The sequence below is a fragment of the Cornus florida genome, unplaced genomic scaffold, assembly GCF_030987335.1.
Source record: "Cornus florida cultivar Cherokee Brave unplaced genomic scaffold, ASM3098733v1 CherokeeBrave_3.0.0_Hap2_Chr02, whole genome shotgun sequence".
NCBI classification, from domain to species: domain Eukaryota; kingdom Viridiplantae; phylum Streptophyta; class Magnoliopsida; order Cornales; family Cornaceae; genus Cornus; species Cornus florida.
The window spans coordinates 4,581,553-4,605,077 of record NW_026775572.1 but is presented as its reverse complement, the minus strand read 5'-3'; the positions used below and the strand labels follow the sequence as shown (position 1 = coordinate 4,605,077).

Genomic DNA, 23,525 nt, shown 5'->3' with positions numbered 1-23,525 from the left:
TGTTTGGTTACATAAATTTCAATGCTGAGACTGCATTGAGAAAATGACTACCAACAACATTCGTTTTCTAATGAATTACGGAATTGGGAACTTATATGGTGTCTCTTACACTTAGTCAGTCTACATCATTTTGAATTCATTTTATCCACGTACACGCAAAGACAATGGTATTAGTGGTCCCCTCATCTGTCTTCTTTTATGAATAAAAAATATTCTGAATAATTATTTTACAAAAAAAATGGTGGAGGTGTTGGCGATGCAGGGGTGGGTTTTGGTTGGCCACAAGATGTAGACAAGGACGAGGAAACTACCACTCCAGTGGAGTCAAAAGTTTGTAGGGCCCACCTCCTCCGACGACGATTACTTTCATAATGCTCCTATTTTAATTTTAAAATTACAACTTTCATCATGAGATATGCTTTTTATTACTCATATGCTTCTATGCTTTGATATAGATAGATTGCCCTTGAATTATGGTATTATTATGTTTATTAGATCAGATTTGGTACCTTTTAACAACCTTTCAACATTTTCAATATTTTATTATACACGCGTCCAAAATATACAGCAAAAGAAATCAAACCTAATAATAGCCAAATATGAATTTTCATTATTACCCCAACTCTTAAGTTATGATGTTTAATAAAGGTGAGATTGGAGAGTGATCCATATATTTGTAGAAATTGTAGGGGCTGGCTCTAGTTCCCTTAGTCTTATAATGTTAGAAAAAGCATTTAAATAAGTCTCTAATAATATTAAAAATTAAGGCTTTTATGAAAGGGATAATTACACTAACCTCTTCTGAAATTTCGTCAACCTACACCGACCTCCTTTTTTGTTTGTCATATTACACTCACCTCCTTCGAGGTTTGTATATAAATAACATAGACTTCCCCTCCGCATACGGAAAATACTGTTTCTGAAGAAAAATGATGATGTCAGCAATTTTTTATTTATCAAATTTCCATTCTACCCTTGTGAGCTTCAGTTTGGGTGACCATCATCTTCAACGAAACCCACGAGCTTCAGTTTGGGCTCACCATTCCGGTGAGCCTCCGAGACATATGGTCCAAGTAGCAGCGTAGCTTAAATAAACCAATCGGCGAACAAATCCGCAAGAACACTACTCGGTGTGAAACGCAGTTCCGGCGAACAAACTGCAACTCCGGTGACAACAAAATCATTGTCTCTTGAGACCTTCCTTGGTTCCGGTGACAGCAAAACCTAGTTTGGACTGAACCACATTGGAACCAAAAATTTGTAGACAAAGAAATATAGATACATACCCAAAGAGAGCGCTTAGCTTTTGATAAGGGCAACAATGGTTGTTGGGAAGGTAAAACTCGCAATGGGCGGTCTGTGATGGTGCCGGGAAGCTTCGTCGAGATGGGTCTTGAAGGTTGGCCGAAGCTAAAGATGATGCTGGATAATAGTGAATAGTCGCGATTCCGGCAACGGTAGTGAGCAACATAGTGTAAGGATCCGGCCGCGATGCAAGCACTGAATTTAACAAGGATGGGCCGGCGAGCAAACAAGAACAGGGGCGAGCAATGATGAACAGCGGTAAAGGAGCTTACCGGTGAGGACAAACGGCGACATGGAGAACTCACCGGCGAGGAATGAAGAATCCATTGGTGAAGCTCACGACGGCAAACGGCAAAGCTCCATTGTGACGGCGAGCTGATAGTTTTGGGTAAACCCATTTTAGTCTGGCAAGTTGGTGCACTCCTCTCCGGCAACGCTTCATGCAACGAGCAGACCCATTTCCGTGGCAGCTGAGAAAGTTATTTTCTCTTTCTACGAACAGATACAACTTCTGGTTTGTTCTTCTTCTTCTTTTTTTTCTTTTTCTTTTCTCGAGAAATTAAAGATCAAGAATCAGTTAAAATCATTCATGTGGTTTGGGTCATGTTTGGCTGCCGGCGCGGTTTGGGTTGAAGATGATGGTGTGTGGATGGTTATGGCGTGTGTGTGTGTATATATTTATATATATATATAGTATACAGGATTACAGGGTACGTGGACATGGTGTTCGCCGGCACCCTCTTCCATTGATTCAGGTAAACACCCAATAGAATTGGAACTCCATTGATTTCGGTGAGCTTTGACTGAACTGTACTTCAACGATACAAACACAGAGCTATACACGTGTATAAGAGACCCAACCGAGAGAGCTTGAAGAGAATAGTGCCCGTGGGATACGTATATCTCATTATATATGTGGATATATATATCTATATGAAGTCGCAGAGCGGTCGCTATTGTGGCTTTCACCAGACTGAACTGAGTTCGTAGGAGATAGTGTTTAGAGCCCCGTGATGTTATTGTGAAGAGAGAGAGTGGACAAAGGGTAAATTAGTAACTTTACTCTTTCCATTAATGCAGTCCATCTTATATGCTTAGTAGGGGAGATGAGTGTAATATGACAAACAAGAGGAGAGGTTAGTGTAGGTTGACAAAACTTGAGGGAGGTTAGTGTAATTATCCATTTATGAAATAAAAAATAGAAGAGAGAGAGAGAAATAATAGTTTAGCTGTGATGATAAGGAACACCTTATTTGGTTGAATTGGCTTTAATTGTAAATGTGGGCAAACTGTATTCAATCTACATCACTAAGGATGCGCTATGTTGGTCTTTAGTGGACTAGCAGCCAGGCAGGCAGATAATGAAAGGCATCCTAGGGTTTTATTTATTGATATTTATCATGTTTAAACAAAAATAACAGTCGCATGAGGGATCAAAATTAGTTCAACAAAGTGTTGTCTGTCCATCAACTTAGACCTAAATCTTGTTTGAATAGTAGTAATTGTGGGCTTGGTTTTTATTTGTCCAACAGATTGAACCTTGTCTACATCTATCACCACTAAATCACCATTTTGTGGGGGTGCAGAATGAATAGAGAGACCATAAGTTGCAATAAAATTGTAAGAACTGGTCATTTTCTTGCAGCTCGCTGAATTCTCAAACTTAAAACACTTTAAATCAAGAATTGGATGCAGTTTTCAGGGAGAAAAATAACCAGGGTAACATCCCATCTTTTTACCCTGAATTGATGAACCATTGGAAAATGGCCAAATGAGGAAGAATATATGGAGAATCTCATAATCAATACCCAGATAAATGATACTGAGATATGGGCAACTGTTATCATTATCTAGATAATGAGAATTAGATTCTCCAATTGTGGTCACCGGGATAAAAAGAATAAAAAAATAGAAGTGGTCAGCAGATATTTCTGTCGAAGAGCATCTAATTTGCACTCCACCTCTGCCAATTCACCATTAGACCTCAGATATCTCATGGCAGCATATCTGAAGTGGTCATTGTAGCATTTCAGTTAGGGTCCTAAAGTATGCAACGGCCCAATTTTTGTTCTCAAAGGTTTTCGTTTCGTGCATAACCAATCTCTCTAGATTTATAACCAATCTTTCCTTTAGTGATATTACAACGAAAATAAGTTTTTCCGTTGTAAATTCCTATGGATCAATCAAAGAATTCTTATCATGTAATGCAGGGAACTATAATTCAACCAAATTCTCCAAAGCCTAACATTTCAAAATATATTTCAATTCACAAAGAATACAGAGTGTCCAAAAGCCTATCATTTCAAAATAAATTGTAATTCACAAACTAAAATATATAGAACATGCCAATCCCCAAACAGAATTTAATGTAAAATAAGAGCAGACCTGCATAAAACGAAGCTAGTCCACCACCAAGTTGATGACGTACTGGACATTAAAAAGCCCGGTTTCCAGCAATTATTGACCAAACATCAAGAGAAACATACAAACTTCATATTCTATTAGGATGGAAACCAGTGAGGACTAACAGATGGGAGGCGGCAAAGCTCCGATACTCGGTTCAGCAACCTGAAGTGTTCCCATTGCCAACCTCCTCGTCAAATCCTCAGCAGACATCTTCTCCACATCCCTCCTCATGCCAATATCAGCAGCATAGCGGCTAGCACAGTAGACCCCAACAGCTGTTGCTGCCATCCCGTAAACATTGGTGGTGACAAGACGCAATGGCGTAGATAAAACAGCTGCAAGGGGGCCACCTATTATAGATACTGCCTGTCCGCTCTGACCCATTGTTCTTTGATCCAGGACAAGTAGTCCTGTCTTGCAGTAGATAGCAAAGTCTTCGCAATTGTTCTTAAATACATTATAGCACCCAAAGCCATTGTTGAGTAGATAGTTTGCTCGATGGGCCACAATCTCATCTGGGTCTGAAACTGCTAGAGTACAAGTCCCGCCTCGTGCTTTTGCAAGAAAGAGAGCAGGGCTGACAGAGTACTCAAAACGGTACAGAACACCACCGGAAAGGAAGCAGTTCAGGCATGAGGAGACAACACCATGACCCTCCACTAGAGGGCTGCAAGTGGTGCACGGCACTTGAGATCGGGCTGGTCCTGAGCTTAACAAGAGGACATCCAGCACTGTCCCTGTTCCTACTTCTTGGCCACGTCTAGTAAAATGGATAACTTTATCATCCCCAACATAGATGCCTGCATTTTTCATATGAAGTTGTTTATATACATAAACTGACAAAGAAAGTATGGTCACATTATTACTGTCAACGCCTCAAATTTCATCTAATGGAATAAAGAAAATAACAAGGAAACTAAAAATACGAGTGAATAATCAATGTAGATAAAGAAAAAGCAAGTAAAAGCTAATTCACAATATCGAAAACCAACGGGCCAGTGGCCTAGCGGTATCAGCCTCTTACTTCCCAAAGGAAGGTCAGGGGTTCAAGTCTCAGAAGAGACAAGTGTGTGTGAGTGCCAACTACGAAAAAAAAAAAAAAGCAAGTAAAAGCTAATTCACAATCCCAAACCATATGCATAACGAAAGCTCTCTGCAGATGATCCCTACCTCACAAATTATATATTTCCAATCACAAAAAAAAAAAAAAATCAACAAAAAGAACTCCTGAATTCCAATCAAGGTTGAGGCTAGGAACCCAAAGTGCCAGTTCCTAATTCAATGAATTATTACATTCTTTTACCAGTCCAACCACCTGTATCTTTTCCACTTATCTACACTTACTGTGAGCAGGGTAAACTTTTTCCAGTTATCTATGCCCTGATGTAGAGATACCACCCTTCAATAGCCCAGGTCAGCCTAGTAGCATATATCACTGAACACTTTGGAAATTGGTGGGTAGATTCTTCTTTTCAGTACTACAGTACATCAGTCAACTCCATTCCGCTCCAGCAAGTGGCAAGAGAAGGAAAATGGAAAGTCTGATCTTCAGAATAGGTAAGCTTAAGAAAAACAGCAAAAAAAAAAAATGCCAAGCAAAACTCTTTCATAACTCTTCAAGCTATCCCTGCCCTTTTTAATGGGGAAGCTAACTGCCAAGACAAAGTCCCTATTTCAGGCATAGGCTAACTTCAAATTGGAATGAAAAACCTTCCATTGCCTTTTATGAAAGGGATCCAAACAAATGTTCAATTAAGTAATCTCCTAACAGATAGGGAAGCGAACTTGTCTATCATGTAAAAAAAATGTTGGCAACTCCCCCATCATGTCAAACAAATATAAAACACTTAAAATTGTTGGGTTTTATTTAATCACTTGTAGAGTATATTTGGAAACTTCATCCCAGCATATACTGGATTACCACGGGTTGCCCAATGCCAGGGAACTGTTGGTATTTGAATGTGACTTTATTAGGTAACTATTAACCAAAGAGGTGTGAATTGAGACTGTGACCAATAGGCCTAGTGGTACCAAACCCCTACTTCTCAAAGAGAGGCCAGGGGTTCGAGTCTCAGTGGAGGCATGTACGTGTAAGTACCAACTAGGTAAAAAAAAAAAACAAAAAACTGAGACTGTAGCCAGTCCAATCAAGAACACAATAGGCGGCATAGTTGTTAAAGGCTCAAGGCGCACAAAAGCGCAAATGCCTCCTGGAGCCTGAGGCGCAAGGCGCAAGGCGAGGCGCGCGCCCAACTGAAGCAAGGCGCACGTTGAAAAAAAAAAACAATACCCACCTAATAAAGAATTAAAGATGCAATAGTATATATATAAAGATACAAAAGTCAACTAAATGAATTACTTAAGTTCAATATTCAACATAAAGATGTCAAAGCCAACTAAATCAAGTACTTAAATTCAACAGTGAATAATAAAAAAAGTGTATTTGATAATGTATTTTAAATCCATGCTTCAGTGCATTTTATAATGTATTTTAAATATCACGAAAATCATGTATCACTTTAAATTTTGTAAGATTTTAAATCACAGTAACTTCACATTTTAAATCACAGTAACTTCACTAATGCAAATTTCACCATTTGCACCATCGTATAAAATTTAGCTCTTTAAAATTTTCAGTATTCATCCTCTATTGAATAATAGAAAATATATTGATCATGTTATGAAACCCAAAAAAAAAAAAACAAAGACTTTCAGATGCTGCAAGTTTCAAGGGAAAAGTTCACTGATAAACTCAACAAATAAAATAAATAAATAAAATAAAAGTTCACTAAAAAAAAAAAAATAGCAACTGTTATTTTAAGATTAAAATAAAATAGCACAAGATCAAGATAAAAAATAGCAACAATGCAACAACTATGCTCCAGAGTCTCCAGACTCGAGGAAAAAAAAATAAATAAAAATAAAAAGAAGAAAAAAAAAAAAAAATCTGCCAAACTTGACTCGGCCGAGAGAAGAAAAGAAGAAGAAGAAGAGTAGAGGAAAAAAAAAAACTGATCCGGCTTCCGAGATCCGAGAAGAGAAGGAGCCTAGGAGGAGAGAAGAAGAAGAGAAGGAGGAGAGAAGAAGAAGAGAAGTTGGAGAACTTACCGGCAGAGTCGCCGACACAGATCCGGCAAATCCAACGCAGATCCGGCTTCCGAGACCAAGTCATCCTCGTCGCTGACTGCCTCTGTCTTCTTTGTTTACTTTTTTGTTCTCTTTTTCGTTTTTTCTTATGTTGTAACTTGTAACTATCATGTTTTAACTAATAAAATAATAATATAATAAAAACAATAACAATATAACAAATAAACAAAGAATAAACAAACAAAATAATACAAAACCAATCAGGCGCGCCTTTAGAGAGCCTTTCGCCTGGCGCCTTTGAAGTAAAGGCGCACGCCTTCATTAACCCAAGCGCCTTAAGTCAATAGAGGCGATGTGATGGCGCCTGGAGGCGCCTTGCGCCTCAGGCGCGCGCCTCTGGCGCGCGCCTCTGGCGCCTTTGACAACTATGATAGGCGGGATCTTTAGTTCACAATAAAACTTTTGTGGGTGGGGGGACTGAGACTGTAGCCCGTCACAATCAACAACGCAATAGGCGGGATCTTTAGATCATAATATTTTGGGGGGTGGAATAGGTCTTACCTCTACTTTTCATGCAATAAAATAATAAAGCGCAATAAATATATAAATTGTTAGATAGATATAACCCTGATACCAATTGGTGAATTTTTCTTTAATTGATTCTATTATCGATTTTCAAACTTGATATATTTGATTATCAATTTGAAACACACAAGACCCTAGATAAATAAATACACTAGACACCTAGAAATAAAGTTAAACAAACTTTAAATAAATTTAAAATAAACTTTAAATAAATTTAAAATAAACTTTAAATAAATTTACCAATTCTGAAGCATTAAATTTGGCTAATTGCTTAAACACATATATCTATGCAGATTGATACCAATATGATAATCATGTTTGAAACATCACATCAATCCAAGCATAATATAAAGCAATATAAAAGCTTTGATTTGAGAAGAAGACATCTTTGAACTTTGAAAGATTTTGCCCTTTGTAGATGATCTTGGACCTTTTTTCGCCCCTTTGATGTAGCTTTTCTTTCACCAAGTATAGACATCACACTAATTTCATCTAACTACCTATTTCTAAATCACTCACTAATGATATAAACATTGAATTACATTGAATGAGTTTTGTCATACGAAATTTGCCAATCATATTACTAAAATCCTACCATTATTGATGTTCTGCCAAGTCCTTCCTTTAGGATAATGCACAGTTTTCTCTCGGTCATTAAAAAGACAGAGAGCATTTAATATGCTATGTAAGTATGCCATATAGGCAACAAGAGAGTAAGGTGGAACCACAAAAGCTGGTACAGGTGCATGGCATTCCAAAATCAGTATGTTGAACAACGAATCAAAGAAATGCACCAGAAAGAATTGACTCAATCAACAAGAGATACAAACATTGGAAGAGTAACGAGAGCACAAATATAATATCTTAGGTCAGGAAATTTGTACAAAGCTTTGATCCTAAGGAAAGAACAATGGTGGCACTAGCACTACAAAGGTGCTAAATAAGGACTTTGACGCACAAATGAACAAGCTAAAAGAAAGGATCAACAAAGCAATGGTAAAGCCGTAAATGTAAAAACTTTTAAATGACGAGTATTAAATGCAATAAGCACATAATGCCAAGTTCTTGATTTGGAACAAGATCCTCTATATTTCGTTGGTGATCTAATGGATAACACTGGACGAAGACATCAACAAAAAGTGTATATTGACTGCTATCCATTGGATGCACTGGCGGGAAATAGAAGAGAATGGAGAGGATCCGCCTCTTTTGGGTTTTCTAGTTCATAGTCAAAGATATAAACTTTACAACCAACATTGGTATGTGCTGCATAAAATCTCTCCATCCCAACTTCTTAATATCATATGATGGATATTCATTGAGAAAGGCAATACATGAGTAGTTAATTACCCTATTTGCCTCATGGTATAATCCAGTTAGTAGTGTACAAAAGCATTTAAACTTGTTCTCAAAAAACACCACCAAATTAAGATTGGGTTTCACCTTCAGCATGAAATCAAAACTCATAACTATAACAAATGCGCCTTCTCAATACCACCAATTATATAAACTTAGGCATATCAATTAGAATACACATTTTGCCAGGGGAAAAAAATAAACAAGGAAAAGCCCTAAAAATTTGTCATTGTATCAATTCCAACAAAAAGACAGTCTAACAACAGAATTAACAAAATATTTAGTGTGTGTATATATACAAGGAAAAGTATTACCGTGATGGGCATATATATAAGCAGTCCTCCAGGAGTAGATGTGATCGCCTGGTTTGAGGCTTGCTCTATCCACTCTGTTCATTCATCGATTTTCCCAATCAACATCCAAATCTATACACAGAACGAATTGAAATGCAGCTGAAGAAAAATACCAAAAAAATAACGAATCGAAAGCATACCTGTTGGATAGAAGCCCCATTCCTCTCTCTTTCTCTTTCTCTTTCTATTTCTCTCTCTTTCTAAACTTAAAAAACTTTTCTTCCCAATTAACGATTCTGATCCTGAGACCAGAAGAAAGCGGCGAACCACTTTTATTCAGTTTCGATTCGCGATAGAGCGCACCAATCTAAATCAAATGACAATAATGCCCTCCCTTCTCCTCCACTTTCCTCATTCCTTCGTGGTTAAGGAAGACAAGCATACGGGGAAACACGGCATTGCCACGTGTGAGTACATATTGAGTTTATACCGACCTCCCGAGTTTTGAACAAATTGCACGCAAATTGATCATTTGCGCTTTAATTTCTCTAATATTTGACCAAATTTTATAAAATAAAAATTTTATCCCTTCCTTATTTGAAAAGATAATATAATAAATTATACTGACCTCCCCGAATTTTAAACAAATTATTGATGGGTCACATTAATTTTCATATTAACAAATATTTGCTTTATAATAAATTATTACAATATAAGGTCATAACCAACTTTTTATAGTCAAAGTCACATTTTGACCGCCGACCAACGAGTTTAGGGGGATATATAAGGGTGAACTATAATGACATCCTGAGGTGTGTCATACGGACAAGCATATACAAGTTGTCTATTTTTTTGAATAATGACACCTTCTTACGGTTAAGAAGTTAACAAAAACACCCCATGTAGCCACCTACCATATAAAATTGACCAAATTGCCCTTTGACCGTTTTAGTGGGCCTTATCATTGATAAGAAATTACAAGTTATCGACACATTGCCAAGTCACGCTTTGCCTTTTCCAATTTGTTTGTATGTTTGTCAACTTTATAGGATAAGAGGTCGGTATGGCCGTGGTGGAGGCCAAATTGGGCGAGGGTGGCACCGCCAAGGCTGTTGCACTCTAGGCGGCCACCGGTGTTGTAGGATAAATGGCCGTTACATATCACCAAACTCAGGTTTCATTGCTCGTCGACAACTACATCTCATTCATTAACTCATTGGATCTCTTAGCAACGACTTTCGTTTTGGTCGACGACAACGACTTCATGATATGCTATGAGCATCCACGCTTCAATTTAGGTGTTCATTGCCGCCGCTAACAACCCGATATTTGCCTTCACAGACACGAGCGAAACAACAACTGCCATTGAAAATGATTCGTGGGACGCTGATGGCGTCGACGACATCGGGGACCCAATAGACCAGCAGTGGAACATGTCGGTGAAGAAATAGTGGGGCGGCAACCAAGGAGTTGTTGCTTGAGGGGTTCTTGAAGGATGGTGATGATGGAAAGCTATTGTCGTCGAACATATGATGGAAGGCTGAGATTTCGTTGGAGAATACATGACCGCAGAGTGTGGAGAGAGAAAGCTGGGAGGAGAGAAAAGATAGAAAGCTGATATGTAATGGTACTAAAGGGTAATTTTGACATTTCAATATGTCAGATATTTTACAATATAATTGATTTTAATATTAAGGGGCAATTTTGACTTTTTAAACAATTTAAGGTCATGTTTGACTGCCAATTCTTCAAGGGGTGTCATTGCCCAAAAAATAAACAAATTATATATGTCTGTCTTTATTGCAAACTTAAGGGGCTATCATTATAATTTACCTTAAAAATAATAAATGATGCACAACTGACTCATATGTAATTTACCCAAATCATAGAGGAGGTAAGTGTAATTTACTCTTGAATTTTATACTTATTAAAACATAAGGTTTATATATATATATATATATATATTGGACTATGATGATGCCCAATCTCTTAGAGCACCCATATTTATCATTGGACACGTGCAGTGATGTTCCAGTCATCAGCCTCCAATTGTGATGTGTAAATGCCTTTGTAGTCAAAGCGGTAAGGTTGGTTGCTCATCGTTATCCTTAAAAGTTCGACTTCGATCATCCGCACCCCTTTCTAATTAACCCTAATATTTTTGCCATGAAAAAAAAAGAAAAAAACAAAAACAAAAACTCCAGATGTGATGTTATCTTTGAAGAAAATTATACATTTTCAATCTTACACTTTTTTTTATTAACGGGTCAACCTAGCAGTATCAGCCTCTTACCTCCCAAAAGGAGGTCAGGGGTTCAAATCTCAAAAGACACAAGTGTGTGTGAGTACCAATTAGGAAAAAAAATCCTACACTTTTTTAGCATATTATAAAACAACTGCTACTTCGTGACATATAAAACAAAACTTTGACTTATGATAGAATAAAATTTTGTTTATTTTTAGTGGATTAATAGCAAAAAATATGTATATTTTGGATTATAAAAATTTATATATTGTTCATATATTTTATTTTATTATTATTATTTTTTTCATAGTACTTATTATTAGTATTAAATAACAAGCTAACAAGAACCATAACTTTCACTTTTACAGTTTTACTTTATGTTACCACCAAAGACTTTAGCTTACTCTGTATTGCATTGCCTTGTAAATTTTCAATTTGTGAATGCTAGAATATTTTATTTTCCTAAAATGAGTTAACCTTTTTTTTTTTTTTTTTTTTTTTTTTTTTTTCATATATATAAATTTTCGCTTAATTCAATTTTCGTAGCAATAAAACAAACAAAAAGGTTTTTAGTCTGAGCTTTGCATATGACAGTTAAGGTAATTGGGCCCACCAAATGATTTGGGCCTCTAGCTAACGGCTAATTTAATTTCCTCTACATTAATTTAGCAGGCTGGAGTGATGCAAGACGAACCTTGGATGTCCGTGATGAAGGCTGTCACATGGGTAAATTCTTAACACGAATTTAGTGACTTGTAATGACACTAAGTTAGAAATATGAATAACTTTTCTCTCCGTAACAGAGGTCCACTAGACCAAAAGGTTTCAATAATGGGCCGAGAAGGATTCAACATGTGCCTAATTGCAAACAATTTTCTTTCTTTATTTCTTTTTCTTTTTTTTATTTTTTCTTTTTCCGCAGATATTGCAAACAATTTTCAGTACCACAAGTATAGTTGATATTATTTTTTAATGCAAGGCAGGGCTTCAAAGCTTGACTGACTAGACTGATGGATGGTTTAGATGATATAAATTCTCTTTCTCAAATAGAAAATTAAATTTCGACATTGAGTGTGTGCTAGTTTACTTAGATAAAAAATAATAATTAAAAAAAAAAAAAACTTGACTAACATGGAGAAACTTGACTTTGAGAATAAAGATGGATTCACTCCTTACCTACTCACTTGTGATCTCATCTGTAATCCGATCGAAGAAAGAATCTCGTTTTTTTCACGTTGACCCTTTAGTAGAAGTGATCCAAGTACCATTAAACATGCTGCAAATATTTAATTGTGTAATTCCACTGTAATTATTAATTAGGGGAAATGTCGACATTCAACGTAAAAATGTTTGACGGTATCAACGGTCATTTATTGGTCAAGGGTCTAATTTATTGCCAAACCTCGAGCAACGTTTATCAAAATTTTGACTTCAAGTTTATGCGAGGATGCAAAACTCAAACATATATAGTGGTGAGGGACTAATTTATCTAATTTTTGAAAAACAAACAAGTTGGTGAGTGGGTCGTCTCAAGTAGAGATGGCGGTTTTTTTTCCCCCTCAAATGAAGACAGTTAAAAAATAAAAAAATAAAAAAATAAAATAATTTGTCTAAGAAGAAAAAATGTAGGCAATTCTAAACAACTAAGAAAATATAATTTTTTTGAGTAAATTTTATTTGTCTCTAATGAGACTTGTCAATATCTTACTTCACTCTTCCATGATTTATAATATCCTATTTAATGTTGCGGACGTTAGTAGATTTTATTTGTCTTCATCAAGCACTAGGGAGGAGAAGGGATCTATTACATAAATCAAAACCTCAAAACAGGCAGCCTTGAGATTTCTAAAATTTTGAAAGGCCATGGACGAACTTTCAAATGTACCCTTGTAAGGTTTAACACATGCAAAAAAATATAAGAGTGCAGAATTTTCATTAAAATGATACAATTTAGTTTACATAAAAAAAATAAAAAATAAATATTCAACTTATCAAAGTAAATTCGATCGTCTTACATTTTGAACTGCAAAATTATCAATTAAAATACTCAAATCAAGTTTCTCCAACATATTTGTTTCAATAGATATCATAGCCAATTCATTCAATCTCTCTTATAACATTGTTGACCTCAAGTAAGATTTGATCAATTTCAACTTTGAAAAATTTCTCTCAACAAATGCTATTGCAATCCAAGCATTTGGAAAATAATAACTTGACCTTTTTATAAAATCAAATACTTTAATTAATTTTTTTGTTTGTCTTGGTAAAGTTTATTTTAAGATTTGTAAATTTGAAAATAATTTGGTTGTTTGGAATCGTCTTAACGGGGCCTGCCATGCATGCACATGAGCCTAAAAATAATATAATAATAAAATAAACCACTTTCTGAGTTTTAATGTTGTTACCATATAAATTTTGTCTACCATATATAAATTGATATGATAAGTACGTGTGTTTATTGTCATAATTTTTTTTTAATTTTTATTTTGAAAGTTATATATTGTTATAAATTTACATGATATATAGGTATGTATAGTCTTTTAATTATGGTCTAAATGTCATACATTTATACTACTATATTTGCACTATGATCCAAAAATTGAGGCCTTTCCAAATTGGAGACGAACAGCTTTGGTCGCCTTGCCCTAGAACTGACCTTGCCTCAAAGTAGGTAAGTATGTAAATCTTTTTAAAGAATTATAAGAGATATTTATTTGAAAATAAGTTTTTTTTATAAAAAAAATTGAATTTTTATAAAACAATTCTTTAAATTATCTACCAAGCCGGTTTTTTACAATTTTTTAATTTTAAATTATTAGAAACAAAAATTTCTGTCCGCAAAAAAATTGGATATACTATAATACTAGAATGAGCGACAACAATAGACTAGTCTCGCATTCACCACCGCTAAATTAGAATATAAGTTTGTCTGCCAAAACGTTGTAAAATTGAAGTAGAGGACTAGAGGTGTGAAAAGCTCCAAATAAGAAAAGAAAAAGAAGAATATATTAATGATAAAGTGTGTATACTAATGGAGCATTAGAATCCCAAAAACAAACAGACAATGATATGCACGGTGAAGTTTACAAGGGACAAACAATGGTGGGATCACATTTTAAGCAGTCCGTCAACTCATAAGTTAGAGAGAGTAAGTGCATGGGGGGTTCGTGGAGACCAAGTGTGATAAATGCCAAATTTTGTAGGGCTTATCAACCTTTAGATTTTTCTTGTTTGGATTATTTACGAGACTGACTTTATTAGTACTATTATTATTTTTTATTCTCTTACAAAATTCATGCATTCAAATGTGCTTCTGAAAGCTTAAACCGTCAATTTTTTATTTGGAAGGTGAATAAATCAGGTTATAAATAGTTAGAATATTAATAATTTAACCCTTAATAGTAATATAAAACACGTTTTGTAAAGAATAAAGTAGTGATAAATAAATGAAACATCATTGAGTATACCATTTTTAGTAAACAAGTATCTGTTCACAAATAATTAAATATTAATATATAAATGAAACATTATTGTGACCTAATTGATAGAGCATCTAACTTTCCAAGCAGATGTGTTTTCAAAAGAGTGTGTTAGGGTTTGAATTTTTCGAACCCAACACATTGCTAGCCAATAAAAAAGAGAGTTACTGGCAATTTGGGCTTACTAAGTTTAAATCATTAATTTTTTATTTGGAAGTTGAGTAAATCAAATTATAAATAGTTGAATATTAATAATTTAACCCTTAACAGTGATATAAAAATTGATCGAAGTTGGACAAATTTGCACATGGATAGACCATGTGCTTAGGGAAAGTAGACTAATAATTTAAAAATAACTTTCTATGTTTGGGGGAAGTACACTAAACAAGTTTTCTTGCAAATACTTACCCAAAAAGAATTTTTTAACTCATGGAAATAAAATGATTTATTGCAAATGAAAATTATTTCTTGCAAATAAAAACATATGTGATTGAGATCCGGTAAACACATAAAAAATCAACTACCTCCAAGGATATTCCACGCTCCGGAATATTCCGTATCACACTCACCACCTCATCAGAACACGTGACTCAACCCCCACCACCTCACCAGTACGCCCTACACGTCATCATCCTCAGATCTCGTCAACACGGATATATCCTACGTGTCTGCCCACCTGGCTCGCGCCACTCCAGAAAAAATCAATATGATATGGAGTATATTTTATTTTTTATACATATGCATATGTATATATTCTTATTATATATAATACCAAATCCTAGCCGTTAAAATCTCAGCCGACTTCACCTATTCATTGCCTTCGCCTCTGGTTGTTGTTCTTCACACAACGCACTCGAGACGGTTCCAGACTCCTTCAACAATCTCAATCCAAACCAACGACTCAACAGAACAAACCCTAATTCGAATTCACAGCCTCCAATGATCAATTTCAGGCCGCCGGAAACTCGGCAGTCGACGCCGTCGAGTTCTGCAGCGAGTGCCGAGAAGGCGTTCTCGTTCATATCGCGAGGTTGGAGAGAAGTGAAGGACTCGGCGGACGCAGATCTCCAATTGATGAAAGATAGGGCCAATTCTTTCAAGAATTTAGCTTCGTCCTTCGACCGAGAGTTCGAGAACTTCCTCAATTCGGCCACGAAATCGACGTTCTTGGTCCCGGGAATCAGGTATTCGCCGTCAGCAGAAATCGATTTCGTGAAACGGTTGCAGCCGAAATTATCCGAACTTCGTCGCGCCTACTCGACGCCAGACTTCAGCCGGAAGGTCCTCGAGAGATGGAGCCCTAGGTCAAGAATTCGCATCGATTTGTCGGCAATAAAGAACGCGATCGTGGCCGAAGTCGATGATAGGGACAGTGTAGTGGACTTTGATATGAGAGAGAGATTTCGGAGAGGTAGGAGGGAGAGTTTTAAGGAGTTTAGGTGGGAGTGGAAGGGAGAGAGCAGCGGCCAGGAAGGTCGGGTTCGGGATTGGGAGCCAATACGGGCGTTTAAGACGAGGTTGCGGGAGTTGGAGCAGAAGAGTTCGTCTTCGGAGATTTTTGTGGGTTTGAAGAACAGTGAGTTCGTAGAGAAAGTGAAGTCAAGCTTGGTATGTTTTTCAGTTTCTTCGAGTATATGTTTTTCGAGTTAAGTTCTTTTATTATGCGCATCGTTTGGTATTTGATATTTGGAATTAGAGGCTTCATATGATTATTAAACAATTATTGTGTTGAATTAGACTCCGAACATTTGTTAATTCGATGAAGAGTGGTTATTAAACAATTATTGCCTTGAATTTGGATTTTTTTCAAAGAGTAATTACTTTGTTTTTCCATTTACTTGTATATTTCTTATAAAATACTTTACCTTGTGGGTTTTGCTTAATTTGTAAGTGTGATTGTGTGAAATATTTTTTCCGATATTAATTTCCACTTGTTTCATTATACAACATGCTACAACATCCATCAAGGCTAACAGTGCTTTTAAGAAATATATGTTTTTGTGGATAAAAATCCACTAATAACACCAAGGGGCGCATCCATGTACTTGAAAAGTAATGTATCCATGTACTTGAAAAGTAATGTATTTTTCCTCTTGAAAAATAATCTAAAGAAGTTCCCTCTCAAAACAAATAGATTCAGCAGCATGTGGTACTTGAACTTATTTGAATTGGCGTTTTATAGTAGAAGGAAAAAAAGTAGTTGCTAGATTTGTAGTCTTCAGAGAAGTAGTTTCTGTGATTATTTGTCAGGAAACATAAAAAGATACTATTTTTAGCACCTTGTTTGATCAGTTTCTTGCATCTCATTTATGTGAAACTTTGGGGGATGACATTATTAGAGTTGTAGATGGAGCTTTTGGTACTCTCTTATTCATTTTCTTACTGCATTTTGGTTTACTCTTATGGGATTTTCTTATTTCCACCTTTATTATTTTTCTTTTTTGGGGGTTATATTGTTTGAGTTTCCAAGCTAATATTTAGTTTTGGTATTCTGCAGCTTTCTTACTGGTTAAGTGGTTTTGTTAGATCTTTGTGCAGGTTGCCTCCTGAGTCCTGAATTTTCTTGACATGTTTGTCATTGAGACTGTTTGGAAGAGAGAAATGAACTAGGTTAGAAGGGAAGCCTTAGTCAGTCCATTTTACATCTCTAAATAAATCATACCTGAAAGTCTGTCCATTTACTTTTCCAAAATTCTAATCCCTGAATCCCCTTATATGATAATTAACGCAATAAAGGGAGCCAAGATCATCGGAATTAGGATTTTTGGGCATGATGCAGTTTTTTAACTGTTACCAGCTATCATATGTTGAGACCAATTAGTGCATCAAGGGGCTTATGAGATCAGGTATGTCCTAAGGCTTGCATGTTTATTGATCAGATGCATATGCCTCAATGTGATTAGCATTACAACTGCTGCTGCTATCTTGGCATAAGTTCTGTTTTCATAATATTTAGGGAAGGGGGTTTTAGGAATAGATTACAACCTTGTTTAAGGATGACATAGTTTTCTGATAAAATAGCAAGAATAAGGAAAATTATATCGTGCTAGTCAGTAAGATGTTAGCCGTGGCTTTGATTTTTCAAACTGGTGTTTGATTTGATACTGAGCATTTTAGTCATCTCTGGCTTTGATTTTTCAAACTGGTGTTTGATTTGATACTGAGCATTTTAGTCATCTCTATTAAATATTGCAGCAATTTTCTCCTTTAGTGGTTAAGATAATGATGCTCAATTTTGTATGCGTTGCAATTTACTTATCAAAATATGGGTGGGGTTCATGTATTCAGTTTTTTCTTTTGTGGAAAAATGTAGTTGTTACTATTATTTATTTATTTTTATTTTTTGTTGCAGAAATCAATTTGCAAGGAACCGGATGAGTCAAAGGTTGGTATTTAACACATGTAATTCCTTTCTTTCACATATTATACTCTGAAGTTGTTGTTTCATTTACAAAGTTTTACACTCACCCCCATGTCTGGGAGCTGGACATTTTTTATATTGAAAGAAAAGAACAAATTTCGAAGAGTGTCTGAAAAATGGAAAATCATCTCATGAAGGCAAATTTGGTTGTCAATATTGAAAATTGAATGAACTTGCTCCCCGAACTCCAAAACGTAAAAAATAAAATGGGCTAAAGCATGGTACCTCAGTCACATGAATTGGCAGGGGGCAGTGTTTCTTCTTTTCCAAAAGTGGGTTCAAATCCCCTTGCCTTGCTAGGGGCCTTTCTAAATTTTATCTAATATGTTGTCTGGAAAATGAAAAAGCATCTCATGAAGGCAAATTCAATTGTCAATATTGAGAACTTCATCATCCTAAATATTAAGTTGTTTCCTTTTGCTACTCTTTCACAGCATCAGAACAGGGGTCTAATTTTTTCTCTTTACTGGGCCTCAGCAAGATTTTCTTTTTTCTTTGTGTATCATTATATATATTTTTTCTTAATTGTGTATCATTATATTGGGTAAGTTGTTATATATAACCAATACTGCACTCTCAATATGGTGCAACTTCAGACATGCATATCAAGTGATATTTGGAAGGCATGTGGTTACCATCACCAGCATCCGGTAATCGTGGCTTTTACTTATATTGGAAAGAGACACATGTATCATTTTAAACACATCAGAACTCTCTCCCTCTCAGTGAAGGTGGTATATTCCTGGGTGGACACTGCATCTTCTTTGTGTCCTTTTTTTAGTTATGCGTGTCTGAAGTTTTATCCCTTGAATAGAAGTTGTTGGTAAGTTACCAATATTCTAACATCTGATGGAATATAAGCCTAAGCCTCAGGCCTAGTTTGCAATTAGCGTAGTCAAAACCTCATATGGACATAAATCTGAATGAATGACTACTTGTTTTTTTTTGTAACTTACAAACATGCTGAATGTTCCTCTTTCCTTCTTTCTTTAATACCTTTTATATCTTATATAGGAAGTCCCACCACTGGATGTACCTGAACTTTTGGCATATTTGGTTAAGCAATCTGGGCCATTTTTGGATCAACTTGGCCTTGGAAGAGGTGATTTGATTTATTGAAACTTTATTAATTTGTTGGTGTAGTTCTTAGTTCACTTAATTCTGCTATAGTGAATCATTCTCATTATACTGCTGTTTTTGGTTGGTGACGGTATTAGTGGCAAAATGCAGAAGCTGATTACTGTATACAGTATGCACTTATATTATTGATGTAATTGTATCTGGTTAAATGTGGAATATAAAGAGGACTAGGACTATCATGGAGTTTAGCAAGTTCATGATTAAGTGTCCTGATTTGCCTATATGGGATCCTGCTTCCTGCTCTCAAATCGCTGATTTAGTAATTGAGAGGAGATTCGGGAACAATCCACTGATCAGACTTGTTGGCAGCTTGGATCAGTCATAAATCACAGGCAGGCCCATATAATTTTCATGTTCTCCTGGACTTGTACTAGTTTTTTCTATGGCCTAGGAAGCTCTGATTTTTGTCGCCCTATTTATGTGTTGGCTTGAAACTTGTTCAATAGATCTTCTGATTTGAAATTTTTTCAGGAGATGAATTGAACCTAAGAATTGTCAGGGTGTTCACAAAGCTAAGACCACTATGCCATATTTGACCTCTTTTATTACTCAAAGAGTAGCATATGTATAACATTTAAAGAAAATCACCCAGTTTGGTCCTCGTTGTCAAGGGTGGGTAGATTAAGTACATTATTGGCTTCTCAAGCTCTGGTTGATATTTTATCACTGCATGAGACATTCTGACTAGCAATAATATATACTCCCTCCGTCCCAAAATACTTGTCCACCTTGGAAACTGTGATTCACCCTGATAGAGCATGAGTAGGAGAGTGAGCAAGAGCGTTTAATTCAAAACTAGAGGCTAGACTGCCGCTAGAGCAACTACATAATACCAGTGAAAATAGATGCATGCAAATGCATATATACATGCATTATACATATATATATACTTCCTCCGTCCCAAAATACTTGTCCACCTTGGGAACTGGGACGGAGGGAGTATATATATATGTATAATGCATGTATATATGCATTTGCATGCATCTATTTTCACTGGTATTATGTAGTTGCTCTAGCGGTAGTCTGGCCTCTAGTTTTGAATTAAACGCTCTTGCTCTATTAGGGTATTTAGTTCATGAGTCAAATATTGGTCTTGCCTGGTTTTAATCAGATCTGGGTTGGTCTGTGGATATTAGAGCTGTATCATATATGGCATGCCAATGTAGACTGTAAAGTTTATATATGGGATAGTACTTCCTTTTCCTTTTCTTTTCTTTTCCTTTCTCTCTTTTGCCACTTTTGGTAGATTCAATTGACATTATATTCGACAAATTTGCTAACAGGAATTTATTGCAAACAAGTGTATCAATAGAGATTCTTCGCTGCTTGATGCAGCATTCCTTTTCCTTTCTCTCTTTTTGCCACTTTTGGTAGATTCAATTGACATTATATTAGACAAATTTGCTCTAAAATCCTAAGTGTTTTGACAATGATCGCAGATATATCTAACAAGATAGTGGAAAGCTTGTGCAGCAAACGTAAGAACCAAGTTCTATTGCGCTCCCTACCAGCAGGAGAAGTCTCCATTCTTGAGAATGATAACGCTAGTGACGAACTGGATTTAAGGATAGCTAGTGTCATACAAAGTACAGGACATTGTTATGAGGGTGGCTTTTGGACTGATTCTGCAAAGCATGATGTTAAGGATGGTAAAAGGCATGTAGCCATTGTCACAACTGCTAGTCTTCCTTGGATGACAGGAACAGCCGTAAATCCACTTTTTCGAGCTGCATATTTAGCGAAGTCCGCAAAACAAAATGTCACACTTTTGGTACCATGGCTCTGTAGATCAGACCAAGAACTAGTTTATCCAAACAATCTCACTTTCAGCTCACCAGAAGAGCAGGAGATTTATATTCGTAACTGGCTCGAGGAAAGGGTTGGTTTTAAGGCTGACTTCAAAATCTCGTTCTATCCGGGAAAGGTTGGTTTCTGATGACTTAGATTCTAAACTATCTTGTAATCATATAATAGTTCAGTTTTTTACCTGTTTTTCTCATTGTTTTGTAGTTCTCAAAAGGAAGGCGAAGTATAATACCTGCTGGAGATACTTCTCAATTTATCCCGTCTAAGGATGCTGACATTGCTATCCTGGAAGAACCAGAACATCTGAACTGGTACCATCATGGCAAGAGATGGACTGACAAATTCAACCATGTTGTTGGTATTGTTCACACAAATTACTTGGAATATATCAAGAGGGAGAAGAATGGGGCTCTCCAAGCTTTCCTTGTGAAACACATTAACAATTGGGTCACTAGAGCGTACTGCAACAAGGTATCAACCTAACCTGTTAGAGATTTTGATGACCAATGTTGTTCCTAGTTGTTTATTTATTTATTTTTTACTTTGTTATCATGCTTGTACCAAGAGACGTCTCATGAATCATATATTCGAAATGCCTTTAAATTTAATATTTTACTGATCAACCAAATATTTAATGTTCTCTACACAGGTACTTCGCCTTTCTGCTGCGACTCAGGATTTACCTAAATCTATAGTTTGCAATGTACACGGTGTGAATCCCAAGTTTCTAAAAATTGGGGAAAGAGTGGCTGCAGAAAGGGAGCATGGGCAGCAATCTTTCTCAAAAGGAGCATATTTCTTAGGCAAGATGGTTTGGGCCAAGGGATACAAAGAATTAATAGATTTGTTAGCTAGGCACAAGAACGATCTTGATGGCTTCAATTTGGATGTTTTTGGTAACGGAGAAGATGCTAATGAAGTTCAGAGTATGGCTAAAAGGTTGGATGTGAATCTCAACTTCATGAAAGGCAGAGATCATGCAGATGACTCTCTTCATGGGTAAGAATTCTTCAGGGAACTATTTGACACTCGTCTACTTTGGAAGTTATACCCTTACAAACCGTATTGAAATTTTTTTCTTCCATAAAACTAAAGATTCTGTTTTTGGGAAATATTACCAATTAAATGTCTGAGATTCCAATTATGAAAACCTCAAGATCAGCTTTTTCTCCAAGTTAACATTTTGCTGGGGAATAAGTTTCATTTTGCTTCGAGACTCCCTGTAAAGAAGAAACTGATTGTTTTTTGATTCTCCTTCTTGACATATTCTTTTTTGCTTGTAGCTACAAGGTCTTCATAAATCCCAGTGTTAGTGATGTGCTCTGCACGGCCACAGCTGAGGCACTTGCGATGGGAAAATTTGTTGTTTGTGCGGACCACCCATCAAATGAGTTCTTCAGGTCATTCCCCAACTGTTTGACTTACAAGACACCTGAAGATTTTGTTTCGAAAGTGAAAGAAGCAATGGTTAATGAGCCTCAGCCTCTTACTGCGGAGCAGAGATACAACCTTTCATGGGAGGCCGCCACCCAGAGATTTATCGAGTACTCTGATCTTGACAGATTCTTGAATAATGATCAAAGTGATTTCCATGCAAGTAAAAATGATGGAAGGGTCATCACAAAATCAGTTTCAATGCCAAACCTGACAGAGGTGCTTGATGGAGGGTTGGCATTTGCCCATTACTGTCTTACCGGCAATGAGTTCCTTAGATTGTGCACAGGGGCAATACCTGGAACACGGGACTATGACAAGCAGCACTGTAAGGACCTCCATCTTTTGCCTCCACAGGTAGAAAATCCTATATATGGCTGGTAGGTAAAGTAGATTGACCAACCTGTATATCAGTAAATCCGTTTTATGTATATTATGCATAGAATAGTTAGATGTAATACGTAGGAGCCTGGTATTATTAAGCTTATAGTTCGTTTATTTTCCTCCATCCTGTAACGAAGGATATTCAGACAGCCAAGTTTCAGTAAATTTTTTTTTTTTTTACAGAGTTTCATATTAATTGCATGGGAGAAATGTAGAACGCAGTTTGTCTTAGAAATGAGACAATTCTCCTCTTACAAGGAAGTTATGGAGATGTCATTGTCTGTTTGTATAAATTATTGAGTGTGTGTCGTGTGTGTGTGAATTAGAAAATTGAACTATGCATAATTTTTGAACAGTTTTTTATTTTATTTTCAGTTCTCTGAAAATAGAAAATTATTTTTAGAGGTACAAACTAAGTAAGTTGTAGTTTCTCTCTCAATGCTACTTCATGATTACTCTATTTATAGTTAGCATCTACAATTAAGAATCAAATAGGAGTTGAATAAAAAAGAAAAAATTCAAAATTTTAAGCAAAAGGAGTCGAATAAAATTGCTACTGAAAGACAGAGCGAAGTCGGCCACCT

The 23,525-nt window shown here is 36.1% G+C and overlaps 2 protein-coding genes across 2 annotated transcripts; one reads left to right on the top strand and one right to left on the bottom strand.

The window, feature by feature from the left end:
- Positions 1-3,525: 3,525 nt before the first annotated feature.
- On the bottom strand, positions 3,526-9,451 carry LOC132293223 (protein LEAD-SENSITIVE 1-like). The gene is made up of 3 exons (XM_059790601.1): positions 9,233-9,451; positions 9,054-9,127; positions 3,526-4,511 (listed from the first exon to the last, which is right to left on the bottom strand). The coding sequence occupies exons 1-3, from the start codon at positions 9,250-9,252 to the stop codon at positions 3,829-3,831; spliced, it is 777 nt and encodes a 258-aa protein (XP_059646584.1). The 5' UTR covers positions 9,253-9,451; the 3' UTR covers positions 3,526-3,828.
- Positions 9,452-15,532: 6,081 nt separating this feature from the next.
- Positions 15,533-23,131, top strand: LOC132293222 (digalactosyldiacylglycerol synthase 1, chloroplastic). Its single transcript, XM_059790600.1, has 7 exons — positions 15,533-16,364; positions 18,109-18,141; positions 19,192-19,279; positions 20,757-21,241; positions 21,328-21,594; positions 21,773-22,122; positions 22,407-23,131. Exons 1-7 carry the CDS (start codon positions 15,696-15,698, stop codon positions 22,939-22,941), a joined length of 2,427 nt encoding a protein of 808 aa, XP_059646583.1. The 5' UTR covers positions 15,533-15,695; the 3' UTR covers positions 22,942-23,131.
- Positions 23,132-23,525: the final 394 nt, after the last annotated feature.

Bases quoted from the DNA above. Each gene is read 5' to 3' on its own strand.
- LOC132293222 (XM_059790600.1), top strand. From the start codon at position 15,696: ATGATCAATTTCAGGCCGCCGGAAACTCGGCAGTCGACGCCGTCGAGT. The intron at 16,365-18,108 runs GTATGTTTTTCA...TTTTTGTTGCAG, and splicing joins AGAAAGTGAAGTCAAGCTTG to AAATCAATTTGCAAGGAACC. The intron at 19,280-20,756 runs GTGATTTGATTT...CAATGATCGCAG, and splicing joins TCAACTTGGCCTTGGAAGAG to ATATATCTAACAAGATAGTG.
- LOC132293223 (XM_059790601.1), bottom strand. From the start codon at position 9,252: ATGGGGCTTCTATCCAACAG. The intron at 9,128-9,232 runs GTATGCTTTCGA...ATGAATGAACAG, and splicing joins ATGGGGCTTCTATCCAACAG to AGTGGATAGAGCAAGCCTCA. The intron at 4,512-9,053 runs GTAATACTTTTC...TGAAAAATGCAG, and splicing joins TTATATATATGCCCATCACG to GCATCTATGTTGGGGATGAT.